Source organism: Diadema setosum, chromosome 5 (assembly GCF_964275005.1).
Source record: "Diadema setosum chromosome 5, eeDiaSeto1, whole genome shotgun sequence".
Classification (NCBI taxonomy): domain Eukaryota; kingdom Metazoa; phylum Echinodermata; class Echinoidea; order Diadematoida; family Diadematidae; genus Diadema; species Diadema setosum.
In genome coordinates, this window is record NC_092689.1 from 2,944,977 (window position 1) to 2,966,663 (window position 21,687).

At 38.7% G+C, this 21,687-nt stretch overlaps 1 protein-coding gene across 1 annotated transcript in view; it reads right to left on the bottom strand.

Annotated features, from left to right (window-relative positions):
- Nucleotides 1-19,301: 19,301 nt before the first annotated feature.
- The window catches only part of LOC140229002 (RUN and FYVE domain-containing protein 2-like), a 68,857-nt gene continuing 66,471 nt past the window's right edge, over nucleotides 19,302-21,687 (bottom strand). The window contains exon 14 of the mRNA XM_072309264.1: nucleotides 19,302-20,507. Within this exon, the coding sequence (XP_072165365.1) occupies nucleotides 20,364-20,507 (144 nt within the window). The 3' untranslated portion in view covers nucleotides 19,302-20,363. The remainder of the gene's footprint in view (nucleotides 20,508-21,687) is intronic.

Consider the following 21,687-nt stretch of genomic DNA (forward strand, 5'->3'; position numbering starts at 1 on the left):
GAGATATTTAGGTGTTTTTTTAAATGGATTTTTTTGTGTCACTACATCGACATCTGAAACGAACAGACAGGTAGATTTACGGACATTGAATTAAAAAACAAACCTGTAGCAGAAAAGGCATTGATATGACTAGAAAGAATTTCGTTCAGCGTTAATAATGAACGAAACAAAAACAATAACAAAACAGATGAAAACAAAATTAAGCAAAACAAAAAACAAAACACAAGACAGTACAAATTCATAATATCGACAGGTTGTATCACTCCTTCGGCCTGTAAATAGTCGAGTGTTGTCCAGAACGACATAACGACCGATGACCCTTCCGAAGATGGTTATCTCAACCTTGGATTAGCATCACAAGGACATCAATCATGGTTACAGGGAGATGAAAAGCAAGTAGTCGAGGGGAGATAAATGAGATTAATTGTTTCCTGGAAAACCGATATCAAAACTCAAATGTAAGTTCATAATATAAAATTGCGCTCAGTGTCCATCCTCTTCCGCGCGGATTCCGACAATTAGAGAAAAATCTGAAGCTTTAAAAAGCTTTCAACTAAATGGCTAAAACTGGAACAGAAAAACAAAAACAACGAAACATCAAAATACAGCTATTGCCGAGTGAGGGCGCATTCATGGGGATCACAACAATAATCACTAACATAAATCAATTTAATCCGTTTCATATCCCGTTGTGCTCTCGCCCACTGTTGTCCTTTTTTTTTCAGCGAAGAGATTTAAAGGGCAAATGCTTTTGTCCCATGACTTGGGCAATGGTAACACTTACTTTGGGCATGTTTGGTAAAATTGATTGGGTAAACATTTGTTGTAGCTGGAATTTATGCTACCTAGCGAGTTGTGAATACGTTTTGCCGTTGTTTTCTCTCTCTTCTTTTAAGTAATCGTAGTTTTTACTTTCATCCTCTTTTTCAGAGAGAGAAGGGAGTGGTGAGATAATAAGATCATCTTTAATATATACTGAAATAACATCGTAAATAATCGCGATCACCTCTCGGCGTCAAGAGCCGATCAAAAATTTCACGATCTGTCATTTTTGCCGTAGTCGTTGCAATGTACGTATTTCATCTGGAATGTTTTACGCAATGCGCCAGAAGCAATATATGAATATCATAGACAACATCTTGAAAGCAGGACAAAAGAATGACACGAAAATGACACGAATGATGCAGATGATGAGAGACGTAGGCTGAAAAGAAGGATGGGAACAAACACTCAGAACAAGTAAAGACTATCATAGGCGAAGAAAAGAAAACCAATACAAATTTGTCTTATTATTTTTTTTTTAGCCTAGCGAGCATATGAGATTAAAACCTAAGCTATCAGGGATTCATGTTTGTCATGTTTTTTAAACTGATTTCATCCTTTCATCTTTGGCTCTTCGTGGAGGGAACCAGTCCATGGATGCGTCGTTGCTACGCCAAACGCGCACGTACAAACTGCGCGGTTACCATCACTGTGGCAACAACTATCACCAGTTTAGACGCATTCCATCACAAGCAGGTTAGTTTTGAAATCCGTCCGACCAGGAGCAGACGTATACCCTTGTGTGTATGTTCTGCTTCAGAAACGGATTTTTAATCTAACATCACATCGCATCCTGGTCGCTGATGAAGAATGCGATGACTAACCTGTTTGGTGTCTTGTTTCAAAAACATGCGCTTTCCTCGCCAGGATAAAGCGTTTTAATGCCATTTTAGGTTTTAATCTCATATATATATATATACATATTCGCACGCACACACATATTTAAACAGACAACAAATATGCAACACAGACATTATACCAACACATCCCGTATACGTATACTGAGCCGCACACACGAACAAATATATATATATATATATATATATATATATATATATATATATATATATATATATATATATATATATATATATATATATATATATATATATATATATATATATATATATATATATATATATATATATATATATATATATATATATACTGAATTCTCCCTGCCAGCTAGATTTACTTTCATTTCGACGTATAATGAAACTTTTTGTTTTGATTCCTCAACCTCCCTGCACGCGTATGACGTATAAATTTTGTACAGCAATATTAATCCTGCTTTACTCAAGGTCATAAAGGTCTAATCCCCTCCCGAATGATCGGTAAGCCATCGATGTCCCTACCTCCCATTATTATTGTTTTTTGATAACCCCGTCCCTGTTTACCTCATGTCATTCCTGACTACAGAAAGAGACAAACGCAAGGCTAAAATTTCCATTGCCATCCGCCATAAAGCCCATCGGCATTACCGCTGAACTTCATCACTTCGACCTACACCGCGTCTTTAATTAACCTTCCAAACTGACACGAAATACTTCACCTCCTTAAAGCTTTCTAGATATCTCAAAACGTTGTCGTCACTGGACGGTCAAGTTGTTCTGCTTCATGTAGACAAGATCGAAGTTAACAAAAGTGTGCTCCTTTTCAAAACCACATTACCCCAACTATTGCTTACTACATTTTGAGAAATAAACTGAGATGTGATTTGAAGTGGATCATAATTTTAAATGACTTTTGATAGATACATTGCGTTTTCATCGACCTTCAATTACTAGCTATCACTATCAAGTTAATTATATACACATCAAGTATTACTTTATAATTATCTTCAAAGACTTATTCAGACTGAAATTATCGTAATATCTAACCACTACTGGTGGTACTGGTGGCTACTGGTGGTACTTCTTCAATAATCATATGATTGAATTTTCATTGAATGCTTGGAAAAAGTGATTGTTTTGTTTTATTTTGTTTTACGGGGAATTCCAATCAAAAGTTTGTCTAAGAAGAAAGCGCAAACTTCACAAGAACAGCAGTGAAAATTTGATCAAGAGATGACAAAAATTAGGGAAGTTATACAATTTGGAAGTTTCATTAATTTTCAAGAAACAGTTCTTGAACAGTCAATACGAAAATGCAAATATTGAATTAATGGCGTCATCACCTCACAACTTATATATAATTTTGACATAAAATCTTAAAATTTCCATTTGTTTTTGTTCAAATGCAATTATGTCCCAGTCTCAATTCCATTATAACTCAGTGATCATTATCTTTTAAGTAATTATGCTAGGAATATTGTTTTTGTTGTTGTTGTTATTGTTGTTTTAGTTTTAGCTTTAATGGAGCTCTGCCAGGTGGGCAATTCGCTTAAAAAATACATTTATTTGTTAATTTGATAACTTTCATTAAAATAAAAATACCTACACAATATCTTATTTACTAACAAACTTTTATCTACATTTTAAATTTAATACTTAAACACCTAATAATTAGAAGAAATGAAGTGGATAGGTTTAGAGGAAAATAGATGTCACCTGCCTAACCCTGTACCGGAGTACAGGGTTACGCCGTTCACGTCGGCAGGAGGGTGTTCAACCCTCCCGCCGACGCCGGTGAAGTGCTGGTCTTTTCAGGTGGCGGGCGCCTATATTTGGCCTACGGTTAGATGTTATTAACCTAGTAGGCAAGGTTATCTTCGAAAAGAGAGTGTGATAGAAGAGAAGCGGAAAGGGTGAAGACAATAAACGGGAACAGGCAGCTAGGGAGTGGAGGGCGCTTAAAGCGGCCCTGAAATCCGAATGCATGTTGATTTGTGTTGATTTATGATACCCTCAACATCACTTTTGCGGTGAAACGAATATCTAGAAACATTCCATATATCTTAAACGATTTTTTCTTCTATTTTTCTTCAGATTACTTGGGAACGCCCACAAAAAAAAAAATCCTTCGAAACCAATCAATATTAATATTCTTGAGATGACATTATCTGTCAATCATTGCTAAAGTACTGAAATGTTTAACAAAAGACATTGGAATGCACCTTCCCCTCGACTCAGCATAACTTGCATGTTCCCTCGCCATGTCTTTTGTTAGTCACATTAATATGACAGAAACATGCAAGTTATGCTGAGTCGAGGGGGGGGGGGGGGGGGGGCTAGTTGATTAGGATGCCTATACTTGGGTCTGGTACAGTATGCTTGTCGCGATATATTGTCTTTCCAGACACAGAAATAGACCTTTTTTCATTGCAACTGATTGAAAAGTAGCCCTACATCGACCTAAATAAGCACCGAGTTAATCAGTGTTTTAGTAGTAGCCAAGATTAAAAAAAAAAAAAAATCATGGGCAAACATACTCGGGCTGGATTCGAACCAATGACCTCCTTATCATCGGACAGATGTCTTATCCACTGGACCACCGAGCTTCCGCCCGACAGGCTGTGCTGGTTCCAATCCACATAGCATGCAACGGGTACTGCGTATTTATTTAAATTAATTGAATTGTTGCTTTCAGTTTTGTTTTGTTTTTTTTTTTTTAACTGCAACTAATGATTTTGAGTCTTCATGGGTAGTGTGGGCCCCTTATACCTGCACGTTTCTTTCTCATATAGATGCGTGTTGCAAAGGTAATAACTTTGACAAAAAAAAAAATCTATACGCAAGCGATTTTACTACTATATTTTATGTATGGCAAAACAGTAAACCTACATGTGTCATTTCAGTCATGAAACTTGTACAGAGTGTACAAAGTCTGGGGGAAGTCGAGCTATATAAGCCCACAAGTACTTGGGGTCAACCCACGAGAACGACACCCACGAGTCATACAGCCCACGAGTTCGAAACTAAAAACAGCTCAATGAGTCATACAGCTCACGAGTTGAACAGCCCCTGAGTTCGACACAAGGCAAATAAAGCCAATGAGTTCGACACTAGGTAAAAACAGCCCACGAGTTCGACAAACATCACACGGGGCTTAATGTGTCGAACTCATGGGCTGTATGACTCGTGAGCTGTATAACTCCTGGGCTGTATGACTCGTGGGCTACAAAACTCGTGGGCTGTATGACTCGTGTGTGTCGGTCTCATGACGTGCTGCTCCATCCCAAGTACTTGCGGGTAAAGAAACGTTTTACTGCTCAAGAAACTACGCCAAAACAAAGCTAGTCCCTTCAAGTTGAATAAAATACACGTGCAGTCTCTATTCAGGGATGTATTTTGAAGAACAATAATCACTAGCATAAAACACACACACACACACACACACACACACACACACACACACACGCACACACACACACACATACACAGTTTACTCGGTCTTCACAAGTTGGTATAGTCACTACAATCTGTATATCTTCTATATAAATCTGATATGATGAGTATTATTTTGTGTATCTTTTGTGCGGCATGATGATGTGATAGGACCCAGACAGGACCATCAGTTTAGAGGTGCGAGACCCTCGGCAGCAACACGCCTTCACAATCATGTGAAAACCAGAATACATGTGTTTGCACGAAACATTTTAAGCTCAGCTTGGTCATTATTCGCCCATTTTATTTGAAGTTTTCAACGCCAACACAACGTGGAATTCTGATTACAACACGAACATAATTCAGCGTAAAGATTACTTAATACTTCATACTTATTATCCACTTAAAGCACGTACCCCAATATCGTTAATCAATGTCTTGTGTTGTCGCCAAATCACAAATTTACGACCTATCACTTTTTTTTCGATATAGATCTGCACGTATTGAAAAGGCAAAATCAGCAGAAGAGAATTACTAAACAATGTACCGTGGATTGAAGAAGACTAATTTTTAGATAAATCCAATCAATGAACGTTAAGACAAATATTGTCTACGGCATTATCACACAATCGCCTGTATAAGCTCATTTGACTCTACGCCACCTAAAGTGAAAGTGAAAAAGCAAGTCCTTGTTCAGGTTGCATTTGTGAATATGAACACCACTGTTTCAAACTCCCTAACTTTCTTACCTTACGTCCAATTCACGGAAACTTACAGCGGAATTTACTCTGTTGATTACAGTCAACTCGATGGCGGACAAAAAGTCATTTTGGGCAAAGGGGACAAGACAAGCGATTTTAAGTATAGATAATTGCAAACATCCATGTTTGTCCATGCTTGAACCAAATCAGAATCTTACAAAATAATCAAGGACTATCAAAGATAAATGTTTTTCGTAGACGTCGGTGCATTTCACTGTCCATGAACACGCGACGAAATCCTACGTAGAAATGGTGAGCATATAGAAAGTGATCTGCCATACAGCCACGAGTCATAAAGCCAACGAGTTATATAGCCCACGAGTCATACAACCCACGAGTCATAAAGCCAACGAGTTATACAGCCCACGAGTTATACAGCCCGCGAGTTATACAGCCCACGAGTCATACAATCCACGAGTCAAACAGCCCATGACAGCAACAATAGACAAATAAGGATCATGAGCCCGACACGAGGCAAACAAGGTCCACGAGTTCGACACTGTAAAAAAGGCCACGAGACCGACATTACATCGCGGGACTTGCGTCGGTCTCGTGGGTCCTTTCTGCTTAGTGTCGAACTCGTGGGCCTTGTTTGTCTATAAATTATGTCAGACTCACGGGCTTTGTTTGCCTAATGTTGAGCTCATGGGCTGTATGACTCGTGGGCTTTATGACTCGAGGGCTGTATAACTCGTGGGCTGTATAACTTGTCGGTTGTATGACTAGTGGGCGTCGAACTCGCGACGTGCACCCGCAGATTATACCTCGACCGGAGGTTCCAACCAAGGCAATATTGGATGGGTATGACAACATATTGCCAATACATACCCTAAAACCTGTGGTAGTGCAGTTTATAGTTCAATGGTCTCACCTTCGAAGAATTTGATGGCAAAAGGCGTTTTTAATTGCAACACATCACTACTACATACATTTAATTAACAACCACGAATGGTAAGGAGAAACAAATAACAATCTTCATTTTCTTCACGATTTCTTCATTGTCTCTTTCGTCTTCTTTTCATTCTTCCTCACTTCTGACTGAATATATTCAGGTGGTTTTCAAGGAAAATCACTTACGTTTCCAGTGCTACATTGAACACCTAACAATGAGTACATTTAAAGAATATCTGCCCTCTTAAAGTGGAACAATGACTAAATGTTTGCACTCCTGTGAAAGATCTCCGTGAAGGCAAGTTAGAAAAATAATGAAAATGTAACACACAAAAAGACAAAAAATAAAACCCATTAGTGGATTAATGTGACTTCATAAAGATGCTATTTTGGGCTAGATTTCGTGTTCTTAGTCAGACTTTATTTGTTTAGTATGCTCGGTAGATATTACACTTAAAAGATTGCACGTGCCAGGACACTGTTGAAATCTCGATTCTTCCTCATTTCCTCATGAAATTACACGCTAAAAACATAAAAAGACATAACATGAGTAAATGGAATGATTAATATTAAGCGACAACGCCGAAGGAATTTGACAAACGAAATGTCACACATGCAAAAATATTGATTTTGCTGAAATCATCATTCCGATAACAATATGGCTATCATTCAAATAACAGTGTCAAGACGAAATCATGACGTAATCATCAACGGAAGACAAACGAAATATGCATCATTTTGATTAAACACACATCAACAGCAGACTCATTTGTACTCATGCTGATATATAACGATAACATTTTCACTACATAATGGGGCGTTGGTTTTACTGTCTTTAAAAAATAACAATCTTTATGCACTATCAAAAAAATGATTTGATGGCACTAAAAAGGGCAGGATCTGTAAGCTCTTGTTCAAACAATAATGACTGTCATTTTTTCTCGCCAGTGAGGACTACAGACTATACGTCAGCTTAAAGATAAACACCAGTCCACAATCAAGATGAGCATCAAGCAAATAGAATAGTGAATGTTTACATCTGAAAACTGGATCACAAATAACTTTGAGACTGGAAGGTTTCAAAACGGTTAAAATAGCGATGTTGATCATGATCAAATATGCAAATTAGAGAGGTTGGTGTTGCTATCATCTCAATATAACACGTCTCCAACGGTGCGGATGACAACCTTGTAAACAGCACTGCGGTATTCGGAGGGCTGAAAAGCGTATTTTTGGTCAGTTGGTGTAAAAAAAAAAACCAAAATCTGCACCTTTCTTGCAATAGACATGTGTAATAACACAATTTTGGAAAACCATTATTTTCCTTAAAACTTGCAATATTTTTCGCAAAAAAAAGAAACAAACTATAATAGTACAAAATATTAACGTAAAAAAAGAAAGAAGCAGTTGGTGTTTCTGTCGTGGGATTACATACATTACTAACTCTACTTATCGTTATACTGCGTACCTTGCTGTAAATGCACTAAAGATGTGGCCAAAAGTGTGCTTTCCACATTATTCATGGCACTTTTCGTGCCAAAAAGCTGCATATAAATGGCTAGTCCTTATCGGAAACATTACAAAGATAATTCCGTTGGAGCAAAACAGATCCATGGTTTTGTTTCACCCAAGACTGAAAGTTGGGGATGACAGTTTGGCTGAGACCCTTTCACTAATAAGATGAATTGGGCAATATACGGTGTTAAGGTACAGTGCAGACAATTAACGGAAGATAATGGGGCGGGTCCGTCTTAACACGAGGGTCCGTTTTATCCTAGTTGCCCCACATTCTTCTCGGCCATACTTATTCAGGACACGTTGTTATTAAGTAATCTTGAACTTACTCTCTACGGATAAAACTTAACGATGAAACACCAAATTTGCCTAATATGACTTAAAATCACTAGTGAGGAGATAGCATTAAGGCCTCATTGCATTTACGTGATTGTTATGTCTGATATAAAAAAAAAAAAGTTTCAAACTGAATAACTTAAGTTGTTATCTGTTGTATACATATTTTACAGCGGGCAGCAAGGTTACAGCATCAGTTATTACATTATTTACAATACCTATTGTTATGAGTTGTCTCCTTTGCTACGAATTCAGGTAGGCCCTATCGCCAAAGATTCCGTTAAAAAACAACAACAAATAAATAAACTTTAAGTTTGGTAGGATGCCTATTCCCCGTTCTTTGTGTGTGTATGTGAATGTGTGTGTGTGTGTGGGGGGGGGGGGTGTTGATGCTTCAAATTTTCCAGTTTGAACGATTAGTTGGTTTCGGAAATAAATGCGTTCCTAATTTGAATTCTCGAGAGAGATACCAGCTGAGAATAGAGACCAACACATCATTTTAGCTCTGTATCATTTCGACTTTCACTACTATACTACTGCTGCTGCTGCATTGTTCTACTATACCTCCTCTACTACTACTACTACTCCTACTACTACTACTACTACTACTCCTACTACTACTACTACTACTACTACCACTACTACTACTACTACTCCTACTACTACTACTACTACTACTACTACTACTACTACTACTACTACTACTACTACTACTACTACTACTCCTACTACTACTACTACTTTTACTACTACTAGAGTACTATACTACTACAACGACTGTTATACTTCTCACATTGCTACTGCTGCTGCGGTAAGTCACATTATACTTATCGTAGTAGCGATAGTAATAAACGTATCAGTTTTACCAATCTACCGATCAGAATCTGACATTATCAACGTAGAAATTAGGGCGACACCAACGTCAAACATACAGACAATTGCGGCTGTTAAGGCCCGGTCCCACTGGCCGACGGACACAAAGCGTATGCAGAAAGGACACAGCGGACGAGCAAAATTTCGGGGATGGCTTCATCCGCTTTCATCCGCTCCAGAAATTGACAAAATTGGCGAAAATTGGCGGTAACAGAACGGAAATAGAACGGACGTGGGTAGCATGTAGCGGGGATGTTAAACGGATGTTCATCGGAAGCCTTGCGGATGAAAGCGGATGGAAGGGGATGACAGCTCCGAAGGGGTTACCGGAGATAATTGCGAAACGTACGCATAGCAGAAAAAGCGGATGCAGAGTGGATGCAGAGCGGATGCAGAGCGGATGCAGAGGGGATGCTTTCGAAATGCTTTATATACGAGATGCATACGCTTACATCCTTTCTATTAACGTGCTATTAACGATGTAAAGACGTTCCACGTACCATATCTTTCCTCCCTCTTTCCGTTTTTAGCTGCAGCGGATGTGAGTTGCGAGGATGCCCAGAGGATGCAGAGAGGATGCAGCGGACGTTTAAGGGATGCCGCACGGACATATAACGTTTGTTGCTCGTATGTCGCGGATTTACATCGTACACAGCGGAAAGTTCATCCGTTCTAAAAGTTTTAAGCAGCTTAAAACTTTTTGCGCGGATGAAATCACAGTGGACGGATGCTCGATGGATAGAGCGGATGAAACACGTATGCGATGGGTACACAGCGGATTCGTAGCGTTTTCCAACGGATGGCAAGATTTTTTGTACGCTTTACATCCTCTTTGCATCCGTAAGTGCAGTGGGACCGGGCCTTTACATACGCATACACTGCTCACCGTAAAATGCTTTAATAAACTTTGACATTAAACGACAAATAGACGTCATTTCGAATACTCCACAACAACAGTGTCTTTGACGTACCCTACACTGACATATCAGGACCAATCAGCTTAAAAGAAATACACCCTACTCTTATAGACAACCATGCTTCTGTTATAAAAATAAATACTTGTATTCACATTTTATTGCAGAAATAAATGGATTTTCCTGCATTTACGCATTTAACAGATTTCATCGTTAATTGTACGCTTGAATTTGAACATCGCATATACACTATTTAAAATTTTTATGACCACAACAAATAAAGGCTTATATTTTATACACCACAGAAATTCACAGGAACAGTTGGATTTTTCCAGCACTTGTGGCAGTCTACACACAGTTGCTACTTTGCATGATTCTGTGACGTGCGCTACACATCTACAGTAATAGATATTCATACATTACATATACCTAGCCCGCGATACATAGGGCTACCAGGTTTACGAGAACTTCTAAAGCTCAGTTTGTCCTACTATAAAAATGCCATAAACTCTTTTCGTATGTGCCATTGGCAGACGCATTCCGTAAGTTTAAAGTTACGAGAGAATCTCTGTAACCAAATAAATAAACGAAATAAGACAAGAATCAGCACCTCATGGTTTAAATGCCTAATCATTCATTATTCACAACATGTCATCAAAAGATTTATATCAAAGTCATATGAAATGTACATACATGGAGACACCCACCCACCACTGGTCTCATCAATGGGTTGTGAATCTCTACTCGAAGGTCACTGGGGAAAAAAAGGGGGTGGGGCTTGCTTGAATGAGAGAAAAGTAAGGTTTGTGTGTGTGTGTGTGTGGGGGGGGGGTGTGCTATATATGTGTGTATACATAAAAGTGTGTTTAGCCTTTGAGCAGATTTGTTGTGGGTATTTGAGCAACCACTTCCTGCAAGAATTACATAACTACGATATGATACTGTACATGGAATGCGCAATTCGACATGGAACGTTTAATGGAAACTTACTGATGAACCCTGTACAGTGAAAAATCGTGATTAACGATGAGTAATGGGGGCTAACGTGTTACTTCAATTATGGTTCTTTCATTAGTAATCCTTGAAATGATGTGGCGCTTTGAAGAGAGAATGTATAGTAACCGCTTGAATTTGGGAATGACAGACAGGGGGATGGGAGATGGATGGATAGATAGATAGATAGATAGATATATAGATAGATAGATAGATAGATAGATAGATTGATTGATTGATTGATTGATTGATTGATTGACTGACAAATAGAAAGATTGATAGAGATAGATAGACGGATCGATATATACATAGATAGATAGATAGATAGATAGATAGATAGATAGATAGATAGATAGATAGATAGATAGATAGATAGATAGATAGATAGAGATATATAAATAGATAGATAGAGAAAGAGAAATGAAAAGGTAGAATGATATAGATTTACTTTGACGGAGAGGTATATGACCTGTGTAAATTTGAATACATAAGGAAACGACGAAAAAGCGAGAGAAATGGGTCTAATTAAAGATTGGTAAAGACGAGATTAAAAAAAAACACTGTCAAACAACACAAATCAAAGTTGGTTGCACTTAGAGAGAACAAGCGACAGAATCAAACAACCTAGAGAGAGAGAAAAGGGGAGAGAGGGGAGAGAGGGCAAGAGATAGAAAGGGAGAGATCAGCGAAGAGGCGTAAAGCAATGAAAAGGAAGATCCAGGAGGTTGCCATATATCCATGAATCTAGTATGTCGCATTTCCTTCAAAACGTACTCATTATTTGACTCATTACACAGGTCAGAGAAACAGAGACAGGGACAGGAAAAGAAGAAGTAGACAAAGACGACGAAGACGAAGAAAAGGAAGAAGAAGAAGGAGGAAGAGGAGGAGGAGGAGGAGAAGAAGCAGACGCAAAATGACACACAGAATACTAGTAGTGTAGTGATGAAATCATTAATCATTACATTGACCAGCGAATCGATTTAAAGTTGCAAAGAAAGAAGAAACATCCTGCATTTCACCCATGAGATCGGAACAGAGCATTGTGTACAGCTTCCATATTGAAGTCGCGTCTTAGTTTACGAAATGACCAACAACTGGGGTGCCTTAGATCTAAATTAATTGCTTCCCGTTATAGGATGATCTAATTATCACACCTTGCAGGCAGGTAGCTGGCACTGGCTCTGGCAGAAATTCCAACCATTTGATGCAGACAAAACAAAAACAAACATATCAATGAATAACCAAAAATTAGAATGTCGAGAGAGACTGCGACACAGATGAAACCAAGCACGACAATTGGGCGATGGGAAGTACTACGTAGTACACACTAAACCCTTTTTGTGCCAGGGACATAGGACAGTGAGTAAGATGCTAATGGGGTTTTCAGTGCAAATCGCCACTCCTAGCACGCAAAGGATCGAACTTTATCATCCATTTACACATCGTTAGATTTATCCTGTCGCACAATGGACACAAAAACGATATCTATGTAACACCAATCATTATTATGTATTCAATCACAATGATCTGGGCCCCGTTGCTACAAACTCGACTTTGCCTTTAATTCAAACGCAAAGTTTCTAGCAACGGGAGGCTAGGTGTATCTTCTTAAGTGAATGCACATTTGTGACATCCGTATCCTTATAATCGATTCTCCAGATAGAAGCAGTGGTCGTAGCGATAGTATTAGTAGAAGCCAGTAGAAGCAGCGACAGTCAAGGGAGTAGTGATGACAGGAAGATGGGGAGGCAGGGGAGTAGGTATAGTAGTTACTCTCCACGAGATGAAACGTTAAGTTTTGACTGGATTTGGGGGGAAATGTTTTCCTAATAAAAATAAAAAAATAAAGATAAAAATAAGAATAAAAATCCTTCTCGCACTTCCCTGTCACTAAAACATGAAGACTCAAGGACACGCTCAGTCGGTTTCTTTTCTTTCTTGGTGCATAATTCAGACTTTGTGGCTCAAAAGCCGTACATGCATTAATTTTACACCGTTACACATTAAATATGTCGCATCTATCTCTCCCATACGGTTACTTGGTATAAAGGCAATACTTTATTGCAATCTCCTGCGAAGTTCGTATTCGTGTAATCCAAGTGGGGCATAAGTGTTACACCGTGTTGATCGCCTAGAGGACTGATCTCTCATTGGCACATCAACATTACATAGAATTTGAATTTACTTTACATCCTGACTGTGTAGAGTATTACTGATACACTAAATTGAACTTTATAACGGTAATAGATTACAATAATTATGTGTGTCATGTCCTTGTGTATGTGTGAGTGCATGTGAATTTTCATATGGCATGGCTCTTTGATAGATTCGTCATTATGTACATACCGGGAATGTGTATGTACACGATGCATGCTGTGTGTGTGTGTATTATGTGTATGCTATACACACATAAATGTATATATATATATACACATATGTAATCACACAATTACTTGATTAATTCATTTTCTCATTGATAATACATGTAATAACCTCAGCCAAAAATCTCTTGTTCACCATATTATATCAATTCCACTGTACACACTATATAGTGGACACAATTGTTTGTGGGTTGATTGGAGTGAACAGGAGTAACAGTTCCTTATGTGTTGGGATGAGATAATCTTTAAAGTCAGTATATAGACTGAGCTCTTACTGCTATCTAACTTGCTTTGGACTTATAGCTAGACGATGCATTCTCATCCACACTTTTCTTCTTCTTCTGTATCCTTGCATTGTTTTGCATTGACTCTTTGTAATGTATCACAAAATACTGTCCAGAAAAACAAACTGGGTCATAATGCTTACTTTCTACCTGGAAACATGTTACACAAAAACAACTTCAACTCCACATACAAGGCGTAATTGTGCTGTGTTACTTCAGTACCACATACAGGAATGTGTGCGCACACACACTCACACACACACACACACACACACACCAATACCACATACACGCACACAAACACAAACACATTTACATATTGGTCAATACAACCACAACCCAGAATCTTGTATAGGCAAGGCCTATTTATCAATTTCCTCTGTCTATTCCCACCCCTTCCCCCCCCCCCCCCCAAAAAAAAAAAAAAAAAATCATCTACACAAATGAACATAAATGATTCTTTCTACCAGTCAGTGCTTAAAGGAGACCTCCGGATAATTTTCAGATTTTTACATTTGAACAACTATAAATTAGTTATACAGAGGACAGAGTTTCAGAATTTGTGATGATTGGGATGAAAAATGAGAATATTTTCAAAATTTAGAACAAATTGCAATGAACAAGGATGATGACATGGCAGAGTCACCATAAGAATGCATGAGTTGGGGCTCAAGGAAGCAGAACAAAAGAAGAAGACATGCATAGATTATACACAGGTGAACTCGCAAGCAAGTGGTATTGTAATGGAATTACACTGCTACATTTCTGAAATATGTGAACCTCCTACGTCATCATCCTTGTTCAGTGTAATTTGTTTAAAGTTTTTCAAAGTATTGTTTCTCTGCTCAAGAACCACAATAAATTCCACAATTCTATACATGGAGTTGTCGATTTATGTACTACATGATGTGAAATTATGAAAATCGTCTGGAATATCCCTTTAAATCAACATTTATCAATTCCACAGGATTGAGCATGTCATGAGATAAGCATCACAAACAAAACAAGGCTGTGTGCTGACTAAAGCCATTTTACTTCATCCAGCACACACATTTTAATGCCAGCCCTTCATAGCACTGACAAACTTGTGGCAGTTATTTCAACATGCATTCATGAAATATATTCATATATATAGTGACATAAAAGTGATCTGCGCGAAATGCGTAATATATATATCTCTTTGATTATGCATACAAAAAAAAAATACCACACCGGCCCAAACATTTCTCGTGTCTGATCAGAAACATGCATGACTGAGCAACAAATATTGAATCCAAAGATTGAAGTAGCAAAAGTATAAAATGAAGAATGTTTTTGCGTGTCTGACTCACATACTAATATCTTTAAAAACAAATACATATTTTAACTGAGACATTTCTTTGTTTAGGCCTATATGTCTTTGTGATTGCTGACCTACACTTAAAGCAAGTCATTACACAATCTGCCCTGTCAAAGTTGCCAATAAAATGACTGTGCAAGATAAAAGGGACACTGAACAAGACTTGAATGCCTTTTTTCATCCAATCAATGCAATTATATCTGTCTACTGTCAATAATTTCACTTACGATATACAGTGGCCAGTGGCCACCTCTCCATAGTGGTCACATTCCGTACATTATAGCCACTCAAAAATCCTCCAAAGAGAAAATTCATGTTAAACACCCTGTGTACAGTGGCCACTTGTCTAACACGCCAAGGTATTTTGTATCCCATGGTAGATTTTCAACTGTATATAGCGGCCACAGACCAACATGGAGCAGATAATTTAAGCGTGTATTCCTGCTTTGCAGTCATGGCAAACATGTATGGCAAATAGGTAAATGATCACCACCACTGCAGTCACCCATCATTCAGGCAGAGCAATGCACTCGTGAAAAGCCTGGTGTCTGCATTTTGGTGTGTAATAATGCAATCAACACTGGCATGGTTTAATGAAACATGGCCATACTTATATACATACATGTACATAAAAGTACCAATACATGTATACAATGATGATACATGTATATGCATGTCAAACATATGAATTGTTGGAGAACCTGTCTATAGTGGCCACCTATATATAAAGGAGACTCTTTTTGTTTCCCTTGGGTCTGTGGTCACTATAGACAGGTTTGCCTGTATCTTAAGTTTCATGCATTACCAACACCAAATTATCTGTGCTCCAAAAACAAGTAAAACTGCTCTCCTTGTGCATAGTTTGTTGACCTTCACATTCGACCCCTTCAGCCAATATCTGATCACAATATCATTCTTTGCAGCCTGCATAGTATCATCCTTCATCCTTGTCAGTTTGAGGGCTTTTCATCATGATTGGTTTGCAACTGGATGAAGTTCGCTCAACAGACACTTACACGTAGAGCCTAACAGCTATCTTGGAGTTTCACTGATTCATTCATTGCTCATTGGCATCTTGTCAGAATTAGTGGCACTTTTCTTGATACATGTAAGGAGGCCTGAAAGGTTCATGACATACATGCACACCTACAAGTTCGTATAAAATGACTCATACAAACTGAAGAAAGTTCAATGACCCTATCATTCACAGTAAAAAAAAAAAAAAAAAAAAAAAATCAGGAAAACGAGATATGTTGCTATGGTGACTGGTTTTATGCCTCCCCTATATATCGCATTATTCTCCAGATAGGTCTACAGTACATCTTGCCAATGTAAGACAACGGTTTAACATGATTGGCAAATCAATTGAAATTATTTCAGTAATGTTAGAAACCTAATGATAGCGAGTCTCCTCTAACAGGCATGTATCTTCTTTTGCACTCAAAGGGATGCACCTGGCCCAATGATGGCTTCCTTTGACGTTTCAAGGTTTACATGATAGCCAGTTTATGTGAGTTTCACAAATTAGCTGCAGGCACACAGGATAAACTTTGAGAAGTTCAAGTTCTCGAAGATTTGCCAGTGTGACCACAAACTTCCAGAAAACTTTTCACAAGACTTCTTGTGAAACTTCCCATTCAAACCAGGGAAATCTTCCTGAAGTTTGTGCAGTCTGAACGCTCACTTAACTGAAACTTTGTTTTGTCACATGACCAGTCCACTGCCTGTTTGCAGTGGTGCTTCCGAAGCATGCACTCATTGGGATGTATGTGTGTGCATTGTTAATGTTGTTGTTCTGTTTTTGCACATACCACCAGTCAGTGACCAAAACCTCAAGAACTGAAGATTGGCTGCTGGTGTGAACAAATGAGCATAATGTTCTTGAAGTTAAACATCAACTCGTTTTGCCAGTTTGACCGCGGCTATAGACAGCTGACAGAGAGCCCTCAAAACATAAAGCTCTTTGTCCCTGTACCCAAGAGAAAAACGTAATTATACTCATTTCCAAAAGTCACTATTATTTTGCTCTTGGTCAAAGAGTGCAAGTGACCTACAGTGTGAAAGACAAACTGAATGTTACAAATTTCCTGTGGTGAAGCACAATGTAGCACTCAGTGGACTGAGCATGAATCATTTGTCCGAACTTTGAGGGACCTGCAAAGTGAGAGGCACTCCTCTTTACTTTGCATGTCTGTCAGACTGACATGTGTTCAAATCGACTGGAGACTTGTTTACAAATCAAACACTGTTAAACCAGGCATCAGATCCCTGAAGAATAAAGACATTCTATCTTGTATCATTTAATTTGCTCCCTATGAAAAAAAAAATCTCCATGTTATTTTGAATTCAGGATAAGACTTGTGCCAAAAAAGTGGCGCAGGTCTCTTATTGCACGTGGATAATTTTGGCCATCCTGACTTGCACAATGACAGTTTTTTTTTCTTCTTCTTAATAACAAAATTCTCCTTCAGAGAATCAACCTGGCTTTACTGACTGCCATACCTAATCATTGTGACATACAAGCCATTCTGTTAGCAAGATTCAGGGGTTAGATGATCCTGACTTTATACAAACTGCTCACTTTTTTTTTGACTTTTTAAAAAGTCTACGCAATCACAGACACGAAGGATTTTGCATATTTGAACCATTCAAGATCAAATTCAGCCAAGTTCTATTTAACAGATAAAAAGGAAAAAAATTCAAAATGCATCTCAACCATGGCACTGGTTCCATTCTTTGCATTCTGGAACTTGGAATTGAAAGTGAGCACACAATGACCAAATGTACAAAACAGACATCAGGCAAGCCGGAAAGGAGCAAAGCTCTCAGGGAATATAGTTTGTGACCCACTTGCATATCCTTCATATTTGTGCCTCCATACAGAGTTACATTGTAGTCGGGTTTATCGTGTCTGGCCAATGGGGAGAAAACTGTAAAGTAACTCTCTATTCACAAATCTACGTACATAAGTGCTGCGCCCCATTCATGTGAGGTTTTGTTAACATTTGCAAGTGCAAGACCGCTATTCAGACCAATGAGAGCGCATTTGACTATGATGAAATGTCTGTGTATAATTCATTCATGTCATGCAGATGGACAGATATGTGATACTACAGTACACAGGTGGTCGTACAATCTTGTTACAAGCGTGAACAGAGCTATTAGCTTGTTGTGTGTTGTCATACCAGAGGCCATTTCTTTTTCTGGGGGCTTGGTGAAGTGATTATAATATATACATGTATGACTTCTACAACTTTACAACTTATCTCCATTCCGTCCACATTAACTCCTCTTGGAGACTGCAAAGGAATCAATGAGTCCTAGCACGGATATTCTCAGGCAGAGCCAAAAGTGTAGTCATTGTTTCTCCACATTTTCAACTTGGTTAGGAAACTCCAAAGGCTTGTGCTTTGAATCACCAGTGTTTAAACGGCCCCATGCTGCCAAAGGGTCACTGTTTACGACACATGCTACACACATCTGTTGGTCACATGGTTTAAAGGGATCGTATAGCTTTGGTTGAGACCTAACTTCAAGCATCTAAAATTTTTTGGCGAGATAATGACAAACCTCTTATGAAATACGAAGGAGCATGTAATTTCAAGAGAAATTCAACGTTTATTTGATGAAAACTGGTTTTGAAATGGTTGAGAAACCCAAAACAGAGCAATACTATTAGAAAAGGTGGGTCCCACCTTTTATTCCAACGGCTTTGTCTTACTTTGTTTTTGGATGTCTCAACCATTTTAAAACCAATTTTCATCAAATAAACTTTGAATTCTTCTTTGAATGGTATACTCTCTACTATTTCACAAGTGATTTCTTGATATCTCGCAAAAAAGTTAGAAGCCGAATCCTCATCTTCACCAATACTATACCATCCCTTTAAATCCTACGCTGAGGGCTGCAGTCACATGCCCACATGATGGCTACTTGTAGGAATTTTGACTCACAGAAATGACGAACCAGTCTCCGCGACGTAAGGCTTACACAGTTTCTATGTCTGGACAAACCAATATTTCAGATTCTCAGAGTTTAATGATGAAGTGACAATGAATTCAAGCTGAAGTAATCACCACATCACAAAAGGGCAACATTCACGTGTCCACAAGGTTTTTCTTCCATACATGTATCACCTCCAAGCATTGCAAACCAAACCTCAGGTTGATCTTGCTCATGCTTACAGAAGCTTGTGACAAATACCATAAGTCTTTGATATTCCTTTTTTCCTTAAACTATCACAACAACACCCCAAAGTATTGCATACACAAATAATATTCAAGAGTCAAAGAGCTGCCCTCACTGTCTATGGGTCAAAGTAAAATGAAATTGATTTTGAATTGTGTCACTGTGGCCAAGAAGACGGTATTCACAGGAAAGGAAGGTTGGTGTTACTTGCGTGGCAAAACCACACAATTATGACACATACCAGCTACAATGTATGTGCGTGAAATATGCTTTTGCAAAAGTTGGCATTTTGTCAAGAGATGATTTAACACTCAGTGTAAGCATGACTGGAATAAGAATACCAATTCCTGCATTCCGTCCGCTATCAGAGTTGAACATGGAATTTTCCTTACGTGCATCACTACTCACTGCTATGCCAGGCAAGCCTTGGGCAAACCCTGAACAAGCTTGGGGGAATTTGCAATGGACATTCTTGCTTGGAGGAAGCATGCCTACAATTAAGACCACATTGCATGTTAGACCTACGCAACACCGTTTAGGACCACTAAATTGAAACGTGATGAACGTAGCGGCGCAGAACCCCTACACAGCTTTTGACATTGTGGTTTTCGTCGAAATTCACGAGGCAGAAGTACAACGACATGCAGCGGCATGACACAGACAGGGCACAAAGTACGGGGAGTATGAACTGACATCGAGTTGCTCTGCAGGGTGGGCAAGACGTGACCAGGAGATAGCCAAAGAGAGTGAGAGAGAGGAGAGAGATGTTGGTGGAGGTGGGCGTGTCTTCTTCCCTCCTCATCTGGAAGTCGCCGAGTACCGCTGGAGTAGCTCTGTGTGACAGTTGTCGCAGACGCGGACCGGTTTGGCAAACGAGGGCAGGGGCATGAGGTTGTCCGAGCACGGCCCGCAGTAGATCCCGCCGCAGTTCCGACAGTGGTGCTGTGTGAGAGAAGGAGAGAGAGGAAGTTGATGAATGAAACCACGGAGTAGGTGTGAAAAAGTTTGATGAAGGAAAGGGAATCAGAAGGAGCTTTAACTTTCTATGTCCCATGGTGCAAACCCCTTGTGTGCCATGTTATTCTGAGATAGCAACATAGTCATGCTTTGGGAAAACACTCTTTTTTTTTCAAATCTAGGCAACTTTTATAGATTTTTGTTATCCTGGACATTTAATGAGCAATGTTGTACAGAAAATGCCAAGCACTGCTTTGATGTAAATTGTATGTCAAAACCATGATTATTCAAGTTAGTGAAATTCTTCCGTCGAGATGTGTTTTTTCTCATTGCAACTGATCAGTTGCAATGAGAAAAAACCATGATTGTTGTTCTGTCAAATGACCACTAGCTATAACATTATTGTAGAGGCATGACTTTTGCACACAAAACAGTACGGTAACAGAAACTTGATAGAATTTAGTTGCAAATCCAGTCGGGAACACAACTCGAGAATCAATCACCACATAAAATGCAAGCTGCATGTGACAGAAATGGAATCGAAAGAAATTATTTCATTGGACTTTGGCAATTTATCGATTGGTTGGGGCGGGTTTGTGGGTTAGAGCAGAATATGTGAACTTGGCATGCCATCAACTGAGTCAGGTATGTGAATGTGGCACATAAAGAGTTAAAGAGAAGAAACTTTGGTGCAACTTGCTAAAAAGCCCTACCATTCTATAACATGTATCAGTATGTGTACAATTAGGAAAATCCTGCATATAAACCTGAGCATAGTATTGCATACAAAACTGTTGTGAGATAAAAAGCATCTAGAATGTAAACTGCGCTTAAAAGAATTGCACTAGACTACATACAAGTAGATTTCCTATTCAGTATGAGGTAAGGCAGAAGGGCAACCAATAAGCAACACAACAGTAATTACACTGATGACAAATTGTATTTTCCACGACTCTGAAATGCACTAATTGTGTAAGAGAGACTTTAACATAGGGATTCCTCTCTCCTGGTAATAATTGTCACTGGATTCATTCCATGTTAAAGTTCTGATCCTTTCAAGGCAATTCTGTCTGGACCTTAAACTTGACATGATGTCTCATTTAAAGACACTTTCACTCTTTCCAGAACTCTTTCTATTTGCACCATATGTTATCAAATATCACGA